Here is a 17746-nt window from a genome sequence, read left to right as displayed (position 1 = left end):
CACATGATAGATAACTGAAGTGAGCAAAAAGTAATGAGGTACCAACTGTGGAACTGATAAATCTTATTATTTCAATCAGAGATATAAGATGCATCAACTACCAGGTCCTTACTGATTTGTTCTTCACTTATTTTTAAGTAACAGCACAAATTTATTATTAAAGTCCTTCCATATTCTATTCAACAGAGAATCCCACTGACATTGGAGCTGCAATCGTTGTTCTAGTTATCGTTTCCATTGCAGTTGTGGTAATCGTGGCAGCCGTGGCAGCTGTGGCAGTCGTTACCAAAGAGGAAAGGTGAGATCTCAGTTGTGGAAATGCAGAGTTTATTTTTTGAATTTGTGTTTTAATCCATACTCCCAAATTTGCACTTTTTAAAAATATATACAGCCAGCTCAAAAATCAAAACACACAAACAGGTTATAGAATTTGGCATTTAGTATGTGAAGAAGAAATATGTTCTTTTTGAATGCAGCTGTCCAAATCCCATAAATCCCATCCCACATATATAATATAGATCAAACATAAAAAGTTTATAAGTTAGACAGATTAAAAAAAATGTTATATTTACTTTGTCACTTCATGTCATTTCTGATAATTATGTATTATTCATGGCTTTTTGCTAATGCTGCTTCTCTATATTTATCTTCTAACTGGTTTGACCGACACTGCTCACTTGTTGAGCGGGGCAGTGTTTGTAAACACAAAAAGATAATCACTTTGTATTATACCTTTAAAAAGGCTAGAACATATCCAGACACAACAGTTCCAGACAGTAGATTGCCTTCGTGTGGCCGTCTTCACCACTTCGGGAAATGTTCCCACTCACCTCATGGAAACGCTTACATCAAGTATGCCTCAATGAATTTTGAAGTGATTAACAATAACGGTGGAGCTACTCATTATTGAGTTCATGTTTGGAACTTTGATTTCTGTTTTGGGGAGTTTATGGGTTTTTTTGCAGGTGTGGTCCTAAACTTCTGATCAGCTGTAAAACAGCCTGTTTCAGTTTAAGTGTTGGTTTCGATAAATTGCATGCTCAAAAAATGTTTTGTCTCATTTCTTCTTGTTGCGTGTTGAAGCTCGACTTGGAACCTTGTGAAGATCCAACCATGCAAAATATGATTTTTTTTGCCATTTTTCAACTGGTCTTTAAACTTTTGATCGGGACTGTATGACAAGTCGCACTGACAAAAATCTGCTGTGAGCCCTAAAGGGAGATTTACAGAGTCTCTGCTGCCATCTCGTAGACTTAGGATGAAAACTTTTTTTTTTTTTTTAAACAAATCAAGCTTTGAAGAAATGACAGCCATAAACCCATTTCCATTTCTGCTCTAACATTACTTACTACTCAAACATCCCCATAGTTTTATTTGTGTCAGGGACCTGGATCTGAGTGATCCAGGGTCCATGAGCAGTTATGGACTGATATATGATGTATGTTTGCTGCACTGTGCTGCTATTCTTGTGTTCTCCATGCTTGTATGTATAGGCAAGTGGGTGTGTCTGTGAGTGTGGCTGAGCACTGGGTTTCAGGCAGGCCTGGTAGGTGTGTCCCATCTGGAGGCTGGCCACGCCTGAAGCGGATGATCACACACACCTGCAGCTAATGAAGCCTCATCGGGGAGCTACTTAAGAGTGTGGCCGAGCGCTCCTCGGCGCGGGATTGTTGTGTGAGACTCCACGTCAGTGGTCTTTGTGAGGCAAGTTAAGTGAGTGCATGCCTGCAGTGGTTGAGTATCCTGATGGTTGCTTCTTTGTTATTTTATCCAGGAAGGAGCGTGGAAGACAAGAGCAGTGAGCACGGGGTGGCGGGACACACAGGAGTGGAAGAGCACGGACTTGTGGGTGGAAGACACGACAAGGGAGTCAAGGGAACACACGGGGACTTATTATTCTGTGGATTATTTACACCACTGTAAATAAATGCACTGTTTATCATAAAGAGTCCAGCATTTGGGTCCTTCTTCCTCACATCCCCACGGTTGGCCAGTGCTAACCGTGATAATTTGTGAGTCTACACAGTTATGAATCCACAGTACAAAGATAAATTCAAAACACAGTTTGCACTGAAATAATATACAAACACAGCCTTGTGTTTGCATTCAAGTAGTGAGCCATATAATGTCCATTCAACAAGTCAGCGAAAAAATAGGGTGCACATCAATCAACAGTAAATAAAAAAACAAATGCATTAATGCTTCAATAATGTAAAGTCAAGGTCTTATAATTACGTCCTGTTTCAGGGTCCCCATTGTATTCCAGGTAATGGCTCTCTCCATTTCAACGCATAATCTACCAGAAGAACGAATGGTTATCACAAAGACTTTTAAAAATCTTCACCTTAATAGCATAGATCACATAAGAAAGAATAACAGAATATGCTTTACTTACCAGATCGAAGAATTACGGAGAAATCTGAAACACAAAAAATTAATGTCTCTGTCCCCTTGTTGAACTCTCTCCTACCACACTTAGAGGTTTATAAAAACATTTATTCTAATACTGTTTCCACTTTGATTGTAATCTTAACACTTTTCCCTTGTTGTGTCAAAGTACTGAAATATACAGGAAATGACAATCCAGCCTGAACAACATTATGTTCAATTATAGTTAAACAAAAGTATAACTTCTGTCAACATAACCCTTATAAGACTACATATCAGAATATAATGTAAACATCAGGTAGGCAACAATACATGACATACATTATTATACCATGTCATTATTTAACAAAAATGCAGAAGCAGTCCTGTGAAAATCTAAGTACACCCTTACTGCTTTAATAGGAGTTAAGATAGTAAGTAACAGCCAGATGCTGCTAATTAAATACATGTGATTAACTGATTATAAGTAAGTGTGAACACCTATCAAAGCAGAACAATTTTTTCAGATTGCTGGTCTGGAACATTCATTGTCAATCATTTTATTCTGTTCATTCACTGTATTGTTGGAAACCATTGCCAAGCTTTGCAATGTGTGGACGTTCTAGCAGATTCACTAGAAGGGCAAATGGTGTGTAAGGTTGTGGAGTAGACCCAGATGCAGACAAGGAAAACCATTAACTTAACTGAAACTAACTTATATTGTAGTTGTGGCAGCAAACAGATAATGCTGTAGGAAACGTAAGTTCAATAATCCAAAAAATAGCATGGAGCAATGCAAGGACCGACAAACAGTACAAAACCACAATGAACAGTTGGAGATAGAGAGAATAAATAGAGCCATAGGACAACAAGCAGATGGCCAATAGGTGGGAAAACAGCTGACAACAATTAAGGAGGACAAGACATGGAAAAATTAAACAGCACACAGGGGACAAAGACTAAAAAAATAAAATGGGAAATAACAAAAAACTGAAACACAAACAGGGATGACGATGACTTGACAATGGGAACAGAGAACTGCTGATAACTGTAATAAGGAATTAATACAAACCAGAAGTCAAGAACACAACCCAGCTAATCATGGTATTAAGAATAGAGATCAAAACACAAATTGTCACTCTAAGGGGAACTAGAAACAAACACAAAGGAGAAAACAGCCTGAGCAAAAGCATAATATTAAACCAAGCCTAAATTAGTTAAAACAGAGAACAGACAGAAATTGTAAGAATGGAAAACGCTGGTTGAAAACCCAGGATCATGACGCTGTGCCATGTTCACACAAAAACAAACAAACCAAGAGCTAGATTTTTTACTTTACAGGCCTCAGTTACCATTCTAATGTTAAAGCTGATAACAAAACAATTAGAAAAAGACCGAACAAGTAGTTTTAAAGGATTACCAGGAGATAGTCTCTTCTCATTAAAAAGAGTAAAACAGCAGAACTGTTGATAAAACTCTGGCTCTCTTCCATAATGTGTCTTCTGGCCCGTTTCCCTCTGTTTGTCCCCACCCTCAACTGGTTGCAGCAGATAACTGCTCCTTCCTGAGTTTGGTTCTTCATGTCAAAAATGTGTTTTTTTCTTCCCAATGCCACCAAATGCTTATTCATAGGTTGTCGACAGATTTTAGGGGTTTCCTCTGTATTATTTTGAGGTCTCTTTTTAATTTTTGCACTGACCTGAGGTTGTATTTATATAATGTATATAATGTGAAGATTTGAGTTAAATGTTTTGTTTGCTTACCAGTATTTGTTTTATAAAAGTGAACTCCAGTTAAACAACAAAGGATGAGAGCAAGAACCAGTGCAGCGATGGGGGAGTACTTCAAAGTCTCCAAGTCTTCTGGAAAAATAAGGTTTTTACTCAACAAATTATCTAACTCAGTTTTTATTTCAAATGAATGTAACTCATGCTTACTCTTTTGATTGCTTTCGTCAACTGGAATCGCAGGCAGAAACAAACAAACAAACAAACAAAGTGTTAATCACCATATCCAGTCTTCAAAAATATATAATGACATAAGTCTTGACATCAAATTTATGTTATACTGCAGATAGTCACCACAGGTTTGATTGATTCATATCTGATTCATCATTAAAGTTTTTCTGTTGAAATAATTTTAATTTGGGGTATTTTAAACTGATGAAAATTCTATAAATGATTGTAGATGGCAAACAAACTCAAACCATGATTTTAAACCTTAGATATAAAAAGTTAAACCAACAACTGAACAACAAATTAAATCTAACTCTCTTTAATATTTTAATATATGTTTGTTCTTTTAACTTTTCTTTCACAACATCATTAATGCTTTGGATTTAGATGAACTGTTTTTGGGTGGTAAACTGAATCAATAAAATTTTATAATCGTTTAATGAAAATACCATATACATATACACATCACCTGTAATCTTGTACACGATGAAAACAAGGACTGTGATGAGCAGAACAAAAAAAAAACCCCACAAAAACTTTGAGGTAATAATCATTGTTCTCTTCGGGACTTGTACAGATTAAATAATCTGGAAAGACAAGACATCCATCAATCCAAAGTTGTGTATCTGTATAGATGTATAACAGTTATTACATCCACACTACCACACAAAAAAATGCTTTTGTATTTGTCTGCTGGTCTACGTCTTTGCCTAGGATTTATAATGAAAACATGAAGCATGTAGATTTCTTAGGTTTAAAGTTATTACTTTCCCAAGATCTGGTCCTGAACACACACACTAAATCCATTATTTTGGGTTCACTCTTACCTCTGTTACTCTTGATCACTTTTTGGTCCAGTTTGATGATGATGTCTTCTTTGACAGCAGAAAGCTGAAACACACAGTCATACCTTGACCAATCCTCAGGTGTGATGTGACGGCCAGTGGGCTGGCCTTGTGTTTTGCTTTTGCTTTTACCTGTTTTTGCAGGTAGGTGGAGCTGACCCAATTACAGATGCAGCACACCTGAGTAGGCCAGTCCCAGTGCATATAAAAGACACTTTGACTGAACCAGCTGGGTCTCTCTTGCTCTGACTGGCTCTGTCTCTGGCTCCCGTCTTGTTCGTTTGGAAGTTTCAGTTATGGCTGTTATGTCCTTTACATTGTGTTTAAGTTACTTTACCTTATTTTCATTAAATATGTTTTACAGCCTTTAGAAGCCTGTGTGTGGTCTCCCATTTGTTTGTCACTTCCTATGAGCCGGGTTGTGACAGTGACTGATGAAAGTTTTAGGACTACATTAATTTGGAACGTCCTGTCCTGATTAGGGTATATCTGTTCACGGTCCGTCAATTGATAAAGTTTTTTTCCATCTTTCCTCCAGAACATGACGGCTCGGTCAGGATAGAAACCTGTAGCGTGGCAGCTGACTGGAGAGGAGGGAGTCTTCTGGAGGAGAGACACTGAGGGCCAGTCTAAAGAGAACGAAATAAGGCATTATACCTTAATAGAGAACAGCTTTGTGTTTTGCATATATATTCCTTTATTCCTTTCATTTGAAATGAAAGGAATAGGCCCTGTAGATATTGTTTCCCCAAAACAGCGTTATGTGATGGAAACTTACCTGTTCGTTGTAGAAAATATTTTCCATAGTCCAGATACTTTTTTAGCCATTTAGAACACACATTTGTGAGGTAATGGTTAATATCTGCTATTCTAATTTGCTGATTGTCTAACTTGTGTTTGACAATGCTAGCACAAGGAGTTGAAATGAGCCATGTCTGTGTCTCCTGGTTAAATTCCATAAGGTCTTCTCCATCATAACCATATCGATCAAAACCTTTGACCTCTTCAGTCTCATTGTCCCATTCACATCCATACATTCTCTGAAGGGTGTGAACACCTGAGGGACAGAAGGAAGAAAGAAAGAAGATATCAAACCAAGCTTGTTCTGCTTGGGCAAAGCAAAAGCTTCTGAACATTTTAGCTTTACAACAATACCTTCAGTTTGGCTGCAACTCCTTCTCAATACATTTAATGTGTCTTTAAAAAAATGTTGACTATGAAGACACTCTTGAGTGTACAAGTCGTTGTGTTCTTGATTGCTTTTCATGAATTCTTTAAGCCAGTTTGGTTTTGGTTCTGCTTTGTTAAGGTTGGTATTGCAGTGCACCAGCTCAGTTTCATCAGCCCACAGGACACCCACAAAGTCTTGGACTCCAGATGATTCAATGAAAATCAACTTCAGGGAGTGTTTCACTGCATGAAATAAATAAATAAAAATAATATAGATTTGAGGTTGTTTTATATGTTTATTTCCATTTTGCTTAAGAAAAACAAGACTGCAATATTTCTCCTGTTTTAAGAATAGTATTTATTTTAAATATCTAAAAGTAATTTCAATATATTTCCTCGTTCAAGAAATCAGGAACACACACACACACACACACACACACACACACACACACACACACACACACACACACACAATATTCTGCTAAAACAAAATTATGTCTCCCGTTCTCGTCTGATCTCATCTCGAAGTGGCATTAGTCACTTATTGCTGTGCTCAGTGAAAGATGATTCTGATACGAAAAGCTTGTTTTTAACTTTACTATAAATGTATAAAGCGTCAGTTTTGTTTTCTCCTGAGAACCATTCTAGTGTGTGAATTAAAGATTGTGAAGGGGAGAAATATTTTCCTGCTATTATTTGCTGCTATTTTGATAATCATCATTACCGTTTCATGTTAATAGTGATGTTGCTTTCCTAGATGCATTCAGATGTTCAAACATATTGGTATCATATTAGTCTTTATTACAAGGTCCAAGAAGAACCACTTTAAACGGTTGAGTTGAATCTATAGTTGTAAATGTTTTTAATACTTCTATGATCTCAGGGTTTCTGTGTAGAGGGCAGAGACAGGAAAATACACTCTGTGCCAAAATGAGACAGGAAACGAAACGCGTCTGCAGAGCATGTTTTTGCAGAAGTGAAACTGAAGCCAGAGTTTAAGTGCAAGCCAAAGAGCAGGGTGTTATTATGCATGTATCGTTGATTAACACACACACTTAGTTAGAGGGATCACTGATAGGGGAAAGTTCAAATTGCTTTGCTTGGGGTTACTTTTAGACTATATTAGGAGGAGCAAACATATTGGCAGATCTGAGAAGGAAAACCTGTGTTATGAAAATGATTTTAATCTTTTATACATGATTGCATTTGAGCTTATTAAAGAGCTGTGGCTCCTGGTCACGTGAAGGTCAGAAGTGTAACGGGTGAGATGTGAGAGCATTTAAGGCGAGACATATACATACAGACACAAATAGTGAGAGGTCATGACACGTGCGCAGTACACAGCATGCACGCCCTCGCACGCGTGCACGCACACACACATACACACATGGTGGATCTATTTTGGTAGGGCAGAAGTGCAGAAGTGTGCCGGCGTACTTAGAGGAAGTGCAACAGATGAGCGACAGCGAAGACGAGCTGAGGGAAGCACCTGGCGTTGACCGAAGAAGATGTTCTGTTTTAGACTATGTTAAAGTTCATGGAACATTTTGTGGTTTGGATTGACGTAAGCTGTACTATTGTCTGTTTTGCAAAAGAGGGGCTTTGTTGTCTCAACCCTATAAAACCTTGTCTAATGATTGTAAGTTCAGTTCGACGCTGAAATCTGCACAGCGGTCGGACTCACACATGTTTTATTAAAATACTGTCTAATTGCACACCGGACTGGATCTGTGGTTATTTATGGATTCTTCTCTCAACATTGAACCTTAACAAGATATATCAATATTATTGTCATTGCATAAATGTTTTTAATTCTAGGAAATAACAAGTATTTGTGTATGCAGGTATTTAAAATTTTGCAGTTTACGCCGACGATTTTTGTAATTACCACAAATGAAAGTGAAAGTAGTTAGATGTCCTCTCCGTGTAAAACTCACAGTTTCAATTCCAAGAGACAGTTTTAAAAATTACATAAAATACGAGCTTACCTGGAGATACTACATGACTTAAGAGGGAGAACGCCGCAATGAAGTGAATAATCATTACTGCAGTTTCTTGGTGACTTCCAATGGTGACATCTGTTTATCTGGGAAGTCGGTGCATTTTCAGAACTTGTCTCGATACTTCTCCCAACTAATCAAGTATAATACAACTCAAATAGTAATACTCGAGTAACATTACTTGAGTATGTGAGTAAGTTGTGGATGGCGCAGGACAAGAAGGTAACGTACTTGGTATCAGTGGCGGTTTTTGATATCGGCGACAGTTGCCCAGTGCGTCACCGTGTCTGCCAGAAAGTGATTGCCCTCCATGAGCGCCAAGCAGCCGCTTAAAGCTGCAGCGCCCGGATTACTTGCGTTGACAGCTACTTCCGTGCAACTGATATAACGTGGAAAAACCCCAAACACATTTATAACTTTGTTGTTAGTCAAAGGTATGCATTTATGGAACTTTAACGTTAAGGTTATGTGATTGTAATCACAGATGCATGTCCATCAACTATCAGGTGCTTTCTGATTTGTTCCTCACATTGCAGGTGTGGCATTTGTTTATTTCAAAATTAAGGAAGTCGTGAAATCTCAAATGGGAAACACTGTATTTAGTTTATTTAGTTTCTGTTTTAATCCATACTGAGGAATTTAGCATAGGTCCAAACACACACAGTTTGAAATAAGTCTAAGTCTCAGAGCTACAGTGAAATGACTGTATAACAGTAGACTGAAGATCGTACAGGACATGATCATGTCTTCTATCTTTAATATCTGCATCTATGACATGGATGAGTAAAGAGCTGCAGGTCTCCAAAGCTACTTAGAACAGGAACAGGATTTTTCACTTCTGTTTTATACTGTCCTTTGATTGTCCATAGTCTGTATCCTCAATAAAAAAGAGAAAGAAAATCACCAGATTCTTCCAGTAGTTGGTCACAATTTTCTTGTCATTGTTGTGTTATTGTTGCATTTCCCAATTCATTAAAATTAACCCTGATAGTTCACATTAAATTCTCAGTGCATTCTTCTTCTGGGTAACTCAGAGTACATATGTGCAAACCTTCATCTTAAATTGATGTCATATTTTAATCAGACTTAATAAGATCAATGTTTACATCATACAAACTAAGTAAATAATTAAAAAATTAAAAAATAATCATGTGTTGCTTAAGTGAATTTCTCAATGGGCTGTATGATTCAATGTAGCTGCAATTACATTTAAAACTAATATACTTCATAAAAGACAAAAATGTCTGTTAAATATGCATTTAACATATTTAATGTTCTTCTATTTTGAGTATAATATACAGGAGTGCAGAATTATTAGGCAAGTTGTATTTTTGAGGAATAATTTTATTATTGAACAACAACCATGTTCTCAATGAACCCAAAAACTCATTAATATCAAAGCTGAATGTTTTTGGAAGTAGTTTTAGTTTGTTTTAGTTTTAGCTATTTTAGGGGATATCTGTGTGTGCAGGTGACTATTACTGTGCATAATTATTAGGCAACTTAACAAAAAAAACAAATATATACCCATTTCAATTATTTATTTTTACCAGTGAAACCAATATAACATCTCCACATTCACAAATATACATTTCTGACATTCAAAAACAAAACAAAACAAATCAGCGACCAATATAGCCACCTTTCTTTGCAAGGACACTCAAAAGCCTGCCATCCATGGATTCTGTCAGTGTTTTGATCTGTTCACCATCAACATTGCGTGCAGCAGCAACCACAGCCTCCCAGACACTGTTCAGAGAGGTGTACTGTTTTCCTCCTTGTAAATCTCACATTTGATGATGGACCACAGGTTCTCAATGGGGTTCAGATCAGGTGAACAAGGAGGCCATGTCATTAGTTTTTCTTCTTTTATACCCTTTCTTGCCAGCCACGCTGTGGAGTACTTGGACGCGCGTGTGATGGAGCATTGTCCTGCATGAAAATCATGTTTTTCTTGAAGGATGCAGACTTCTTCCTGTACCACTGCTTGAAGAAGGTGTCTTCCAGAAACTGGCAGTAGGACTGGGAGTTGAGCTTGACTCCATCCTCAACCCGAAAAGGCCCCACAAGCTCATCTTTGATGATACCAGCCCAAACCAGTACTCCACCTCCACCTTGCTGGCGTCTGAGTCGGACTGGAGCTCTCTGCCCTTTACCAATCCAGCCACGGGCCCATCCATCTGGCCCATCAAGACTCACTCTCATTTCATCAGTCCATAAAACCTTAGAAAAATCAGTCTTGAGATATTTCTTGGCCCAGTCTTGACGTTTCAGCTTGTGTGTCTTGTTCAGTGGTGGTCGTCTTTCAGCCTTTCTTACCTTGGCCATGTCTCTGAGTATTGCACACCTTGTGCTTTTGGGCACTCCAGTGATGTTGCAGCTCTGAAATATGGCCAAACTGGTGGCAAGTGGCATCTTGGCAGCTGCACGCTGACTTTTCTCAGTTCATGGACAGTTATTTTGCGCCTTGGTTTTTCCACACGCTTCTTGCGACCCTGTTGACTATTTTTGAATGAAACGCTTGATTGTTCGATGATCACGCTTCAGGAGCTTTGCAATTTTAAGACTGCTGCATCCCTCTGCAAGATATCTCACTATTTTTGACTTTTCTGAGCCTGTCAAGTCCTTCTTTTGACCCATTTTGCCAAAGGAAAGGAAGTTGCCTAATAATTATGCACACCTGATATAGGGTGTTGATGTCATTAGACCACACCCCTTCTCATTACAGAGATGCACATCACCTAATATGGTTAATTGGTAGTAGGCTTTCGAGCCTATACAGCTTGGAGTAAGACAACATGCATGAAGAGGATGATGTGTACAAAATACTCATTTGCCTAATAATTCTGCACTCCTGTATATCTGCATTATGTTTTAAAACAGGAAATAATAGACCTTTATCAGGTTTAAGAAAGCATTTGTTTTAAATCGGGGTTGTATCTACTCGGGTATTATTATTTTGATAAGTCAAAATCAAGTACAAAAAAAAACTACCTGCAAAGTAATAAAGCTAATGAAAAAAATAGTTTTGATACTTTAACATAAAGCTTTCATTTTAATAGTGTTTTGTAAGCGGAGTTGTGGGCGGCTCTTGACCGCAGTCTCCAGGATAGGATGTGATGTTTCACATGCACTTTGATATCATAAATCAACGCTACCTCTGTCACGTAAATGAAACCCTGAGCTAAATTAGAACAATAGCCCACTGCTTTGGTCCTATAATCCAAATAAAGTTACAATGGGAAGGTTATTATTGTTGCTTTTCTTGTGTCACTTTTCATCATCAGGTAAGATTACGTCCACATTCTTCATATTTTCTTTGGATACTTGCACCAGGTCTGTCTTCAGTAATGAGAGTAGAGAGTGAGACCGTCAACAGTTGTCTGTTTTACATTTGCTTCTATAAATCACAGACCACAAATCAACTTTTGAAAAGAAAAAAAAAAAAAAAGTAAATAACGATGTCGACGGACCAATGTTGACACTGTTTCAGACGGAATAGAGGTCAGATGAACGATGAGCAATATAGATTAAATTTAAACGGATCCGTCTCTCTCTCTCTCTCTCTCTCTCTCTCTCTCTCTCTCTCTCGCTGTAATTTTAATGTTTTATTGCTATATATTGTTAATAATAAAAAGAGCAGCCAGGATTCTTTGATATCTTATGGTTGGGCCACGTGGTGATAGTGTTAGTAGTATTGATTGCTTCCTGTTTGCTTCCCGAGGGATTTTTTCTGAATGAGTGGGTGATGGGGGAAGTCGACTTTTACTGACCGCTCAACCCTGGTTATTTCGATTACTGTTGTTTTTGGATGGATTTTAAGGATTTTCATAACAAATAAAGGCGTCTTAACCTCCTAGGACATATGTGATGTCCACATCCACATATGTGGACATCACATTTTGGTTATTTTGACCAAAATACTCAATTTTGCTCTCACGTGGGCCTGATATCCACTTACGAGGACATTATACTGCTACTGTTCTATCAAAATTTTAAATGAATATCATCATTTGTGGCTCTCATTTTCTTAAAAACAAAAAAAGGTAAAAAAAAAAAAAACAAAACTGGAAATTCTTTGTTTTTACATTCATCGGGCCCCAATATGCCCAAATATCAAAGAGAAATTAAAATGCATGTCTTGGAAGAGTTCGGGTCTTAGGAGGCTAAATTGAAAGTTTGTCTTACGTTTAGAGAGCGTGCGCATCAACATTAATCCCATATTCAGCTGCTCGGCGACTCAAGGGTTTGACAGTCGCCAATAGTTTTCATTGTAATGCCGGTTGGTCCTCGGTAGCAACTCTGGCAGTCGCTACACTGGGAACTTTAGTTGCGCAAACATGTTTAACATCACTATTTCACATTCATATGTTGATAAAAAAAATAATGTCATATCCTCTGAATATTATACAAGCCGTTTTCAGCAGCTAACTGGGACCGCCAGTCTTTAAATACATGCTTTATACTTTTCTTTTGTAAATAATAATAATAATATATCAGTTTTCTTGTCCTCAGAATAGGCTGTAGTTTGTGGATCATTCCTCAACGCCCACTCAAATTGCGCTTGAGTGGGCAGTTTGAGTAGCTAACAGGTGTAATCCGAATCCATGATTACATATTCAGAGGGCGGACCCTCCTTTCTCTGTCATTATTATTTGTGTATATTGTAGCATTCCTCCTACAGAAAACAGAGACAATCGATATTCCTTTTACCGGCTGTTTATTAAGAACAGTAACACAGGCTACTTGTGGCCATGGCCAACAAAACAACAGGGAAAACGCTCTCTCCGGAATCAAAATAAACCCCACTCTTTCACTTCCACACAGGCTGAAGAACAGAAAGTAGGTTTTCTGTTGTCTTTGTGAGTGGTGGAAATGTGTGTGTGTGTGTGTGTGTGCTTGTGTGTTTGTTTTAAACATATAAACACAGGAACAGGAGAGTTTGCCGAGTAAGTGAGAGTACTGGGATAGTTAAAGGAACTGAGATAAAAATCAAAATGCCTGCAATGATAAAGGTCTATTATTTCCTGTTTTCCCACAGAATGTAAAATAAATGTAAATATTAAAAGTTATTCTGACGCTACTGATGTTGTTGTCCAAGGTTTTCTGAGTTGTATAAGTCAAAATTGGCTGTTTCAATGAAAGTTTTAGCTGACTGGTCTCAGGCCTTGTGATGATTATGAGCAGAAGCAGATGGAGATAACAGCACATAGACATAGGTCACCCAAGGCCAACCAGCCCCTTTCTTTACAGTAAAAAGGCTGTGAAACATAAACCAGTATGCATATTTATCATGATCACACTTTTTAAAAGTAAAAAAAAAAAATAGGTTCACTTATAATAGTTAAAATATATTATGCATTCTGTCAGAGAAAAAAAATATTTGCAAAATACAAAACTATCAGAACAATGTAGGCATGCTTCCTGTTAGAAAAACTGAATACACTGAACTGTCAAGTTACATACTTAGAACCTTTTGAAGCTCTCAAGTTTAATACAGTAACTTCAAAACAATAGCTAGTTCATCACAAACCAGCAGAAACCTAGAAGAGTCGATTAACACCCATTTTATCTGTTTTCATTAATGTTGGGGGCTGGTTGACCTTGGCTGACCTCTAAAAAACTTTTATTAATATCTTTAAAACAAAAACAGCACAAAGAAAACATTTTGCAGCACAAACTTAGCACAAATGTTTGACGTTGTTTGATTTGAAGAAGGTGGGGGGGCACCTTCACTCATATCATTAACCTACTCCACAAATAGCTAAGTTGTCTAGCTAACCTTACAGAAATTGAATGTTTGGGGGCTTTTAAGATAATAAGATAATGTTCCCAAAAGGTTCTCTTAAGGTCAAAACGTTCAAGGACCCTTCTAAAAAAATAGGGTTTAGAGAATGTACCCTGAAGATTGAAGGATATTGTTTGTGTGGAAATCATGCTAACCTGGTTACTTAATAAACAATCAATTCTTAATGAAATAAGTTAATATGAGGGTAAGTGCAAGCCTTCAGCAGCCAGTTTGAATGGAATGATAAGACACATTTGCTTATTTTGTACTTTATGATGCCACAATGTTACAATATACTGAAAATGTCATCTATGTGTATATTTCCAAAACTATCTGAAGGTCTTAAACAGCTGACAGGTAAAATGTTGACTTGTGGTTTGTACAATTCCAGTCAGAGCACTGCTGTTTTCCCACCCATCCATTTTCTTCTCTTTATCCAGTTTAGGGTAGCATTTGAACTGGAGCCTATCCCAGGTGCCCATTTAAACTTTACTAGATATTTGGATGGATGGATAATTTGTACAGCTACACATGTACATTTCCATGAACTGGATATAAATTATTTTAGAGAGAGTTACTTTAGGCTCCACCAACAATACAGTAACTGGTTAGTTTGAGATGCTGCTGAGAAAGCAGTTTTTTCTCAGTCTCTCTGTTGAGAATGTTAATTTCTCTTTAGTTCTAAGTGACAAGTGCATTCAGGTTTCATTGAAGATGTAAATCAAACAGAATTAGCATATTATCTGTGATATCAGTTAAACTTTTATTTTGGAAAGGATTTTTTTAGAAGTTAATGACAAAATATGTAAATCTTTAAATATAATGCTGAGAGTAGTTAAAGAAATGCGTCTATATAACAGTAAAGCCATCTAATTCAAAGTCTCATCATTGTTACAGTAAAACACTCCTTGCAGTATTTCTTCACTCAAACAACTGGAGTCCAGAGCATCCCTGAGTTTGTGGCTGTTGCCCTTGTTGATGGAGTTCAGGGAGGTTACTATGATAGCAGCACAAAAGAGCAGAACCCAAAACAGAATGGATTAAAAGCTCATGAACGATGATCCTCAGCACCTGCAGTGGTACGCTGATCAATCTTTGCACACCAATGAGGTTTTCAAACATTACATTTGGAGTTTAAGGCAACGTTTCAACCAAACTGGAGGTATGGATTTGTCTGACCTGTTACTGCTGAAAATACTTTTAATTTATCCTGATTTGGTTTAAAATAGAAAACAAAGGTTTTTTTTTTTTTTTAAATTAGATTGCAGTGTATGATAATAAGATCTGCTACTTTACTTAGAAAAATGGGAAAATAACAAATAAGAACAGTGAAAGAAGCATAGAAAAAATGTGAACCTTCCACAGTGTCCACAAGTTAATAGACTGATTTTTGGGCCAGTAACTGTATGTCCCTCTGTTTTTGTGTCTGTGATGCTGACATCTTACTGGTTTCCTGCAGTTATTGTCACTATGTCTTTTTACAGGTGTTCATATTTTGCAGAGTATGAATGGCTGTGAATGGGATGATGACACTGGAGAGGTTACTTGGTTCATTCAGTACGGTTATGATGGAGAAGATTTTATAGCATTGGACCTGCAGAAGCTGACATGGATCACTGCAAAACCACAGGCTGTCATCACCAAACTCAGATGGGATACTGAAAAAACTCGATTAGAACACAATAAAGAACTTTTCATCCATAAATGTCCTGAGCTTTTAAAGAAGTATTTGCAGTATGGGAGGAGCTTTTTGCAGACAGCAGGTAGAATTACAGAATCTGATGTAGAAAAAAATAGAAAATTTGTGTTGCAATTTAAAGACAATGTAGCAACTTCCTATCTCTTTTCAGTCCTACCTTCAGTGTCTCTCCTCCAGAAGTCGTCCTCCTCTCCAGTCGGCTGCCACGCTACAGGTTTCTACCCTGACAGAGCCGTGATGTTCTGGAGGAAAGATGGAGAGGAGATCCATGAAGGTGTGCATCACACAGAGAGCCTTCCCAACAATGATGGGACCTTCCAGATGAGTGTTGATTTGAAACTTTCAGTCACACCTGAAGACTGGCAGACGTACGACTGTGTGTTTCAGCTCTTTGGCGTGAACGAGTACATTGTCACCAAACTGGACAAAGCAGCGATCAGGACCAACTGGGGTAAGACTGGATCCTGCAGTGGTTATGAATAATTTTTACAGAGTAGTTATTTATTTCAAAAAGGTGACCACTCTGTCACACCAACCCTCTGCATGTACTCTTTTACTACATCCATGAATCCTCTCTGTGGTCTTTCTCTTTTCCTCTTGACTGACTGAACCATCTTTAACAACTTTACAGTTATGTTTTTCACAAATAGAATTACATATACTATCATATGTTATAATGTTTTTATAATGGTATAAAGGTTTTACATTAAATTATTAAGTTCCTTGAGGCGATGTTGGATAAGCTGACCTTTGCCACATTTACATTCACCAATCCAATCAAACAATACTTTTAGCAGCTGCTCAAGAACTAATTAATAACAAATCAGTAAGATGCTTCACTGAAAAGGGAACATAAATAGCGAGAGAACTGAAGTAAGCAAAACGTAATGAAATACTATATGTAGTGTTTTTATCTTCAGTTTTCACAAAGACGAATGTCTAATGTTGGCGTATTAACTGAGTATTAATTGTTTTGTGTCGCCTCTTGTTTTAATCAGAGATGTCAGCTGCATCTACTATCAGGTCCTTACTGAGTCGTTCCTCACTTGTTCTTTAGTAATCTCATTCATTTGTCCTCTGTACAATAAAGTGTCTCCATGTTTTGTTCAACAGAGAAGCCCACTGACATCAGAGCTACAGTGGTTGTTCTAGCGATCGTCCTCATTGCAGCTGTTGCAGCTGGGGCAGCTGTGGTGTTTTTCACTTACAAAAGAAAGAAAGGTGAGAGATCTGTTGGAGAAATGTTGATTTTAATTTTTGAATTTGTGTTTTAATCAATACTGATAAATTTCACATTAAACTGAAACACTCAGTCTGAAATAAATCTCAGAGCCAAAGTGAAATTATTATATGACAGTAAACTGATGATGTGAGAAGCATCAGTGTAATAGATAATTACAGAGCAGCTGATCTTCATAGCTGTGCAGAAGACGAACATTTGAACTCTCTACCTGTGAACTACATTTGAGGAAAAGAGTTTGCTCATGTGGAACAGCGTAGAACATATTACTGCTCGCATTTAGAACATAAATCACACTTAAAATCTCATCACTACTCTCTCAAAACATTAAAAATCACAGGAACGCTTGTTTTTATTGTGTTATTGTATTTTATGCTGTTGTATACATGGTTGCTTGATGAATGTGACTTCCCTATTAATATTTCTGCTTGCCTGACTCTTTGTTGCATGTTTATCTAGAGAGTTGGAGCGTGTTTACTAACAGAAATCAACATTCACTGTACATTATAAAAAATTTACTTTTATCTTTTTGTTCTTACAGCTCTGACAATGTCTCTGAACAGTCTGAGAGACTAAATCCACAAACGTGACCGACACTCAAGCTGTTCTGTGCTCCACTCTCTGTAAGACTTTAGTCTGGCTGTTTAAGTTCTTCCACAGCTTGACGTTTTACATGTTATAT

At 37.4% G+C, this 17746-nt stretch overlaps 1 protein-coding gene, 1 long non-coding RNA gene and 1 pseudogene across 2 annotated transcripts; 1 reads left to right on the top strand and 2 right to left on the bottom strand.

Annotated features, from left to right (window-relative positions):
* Positions 1-3963: 3963 nt before the first annotated feature.
* LOC120436738 lies at positions 3964-4845 on the bottom strand. Its single transcript, XR_005610568.1, has 3 exons — positions 4792-4845; positions 4305-4325; positions 3964-4229 (listed from the first exon to the last, which is right to left on the bottom strand). It is a non-coding gene; the product is annotated as an uncharacterized LOC120436738 (long non-coding RNA).
* Positions 4846-5500: 655 nt separating this feature from the next.
* Positions 5501-8615, bottom strand: LOC120436737 (major histocompatibility complex class I-related gene protein-like). The gene is made up of 5 exons (XM_039607596.1): positions 8569-8615; positions 8326-8423; positions 6323-6580; positions 5946-6224; positions 5501-5796 (listed from the first exon to the last, which is right to left on the bottom strand). The coding sequence occupies exons 2-5, from the start codon at positions 8378-8380 to the stop codon at positions 5501-5503; spliced, it is 888 nt and encodes a 295-aa protein (XP_039463530.1). The 5' UTR covers positions 8381-8423; positions 8569-8615.
* A 2953-nt stretch (positions 8616-11568) lies between these two features.
* Positions 11569-17640, top strand: LOC120436735 (annotated as a pseudogene).
* Positions 17641-17746: the final 106 nt, after the last annotated feature.

This window comes from Oreochromis aureus, unplaced genomic scaffold (genome assembly GCF_013358895.1).
Source record: "Oreochromis aureus strain Israel breed Guangdong unplaced genomic scaffold, ZZ_aureus HiC_scaffold_101, whole genome shotgun sequence".
In the NCBI taxonomy this organism is placed as follows: domain Eukaryota; kingdom Metazoa; phylum Chordata; class Actinopteri; order Cichliformes; family Cichlidae; genus Oreochromis; species Oreochromis aureus.
Note: the sequence above shows the minus strand (reverse complement) of the source record. Positions and strands in the feature narration are given on the sequence as shown.

Bases quoted from the DNA above. Each gene is read 5' to 3' on its own strand.
- LOC120436737 (XM_039607596.1), bottom strand. From the start codon at position 8,380: ATGATTATTCACTTCATTGCGGCGTTCTCCCTCTTAAGTCATGTAGTA. The intron at 6,581-8,325 runs GTAAGCTCGTAT...TATTTCATGCAG, and splicing joins AAGTCATGTAGTATCTCCAG to TGAAACACTCCCTGAAGTTG. The intron at 6,225-6,322 runs GTATTGTTGTAA...TCTGTCCCTCAG, and splicing joins GAGTTGCAGCCAAACTGAAG to GTGTTCACACCCTTCAGAGA.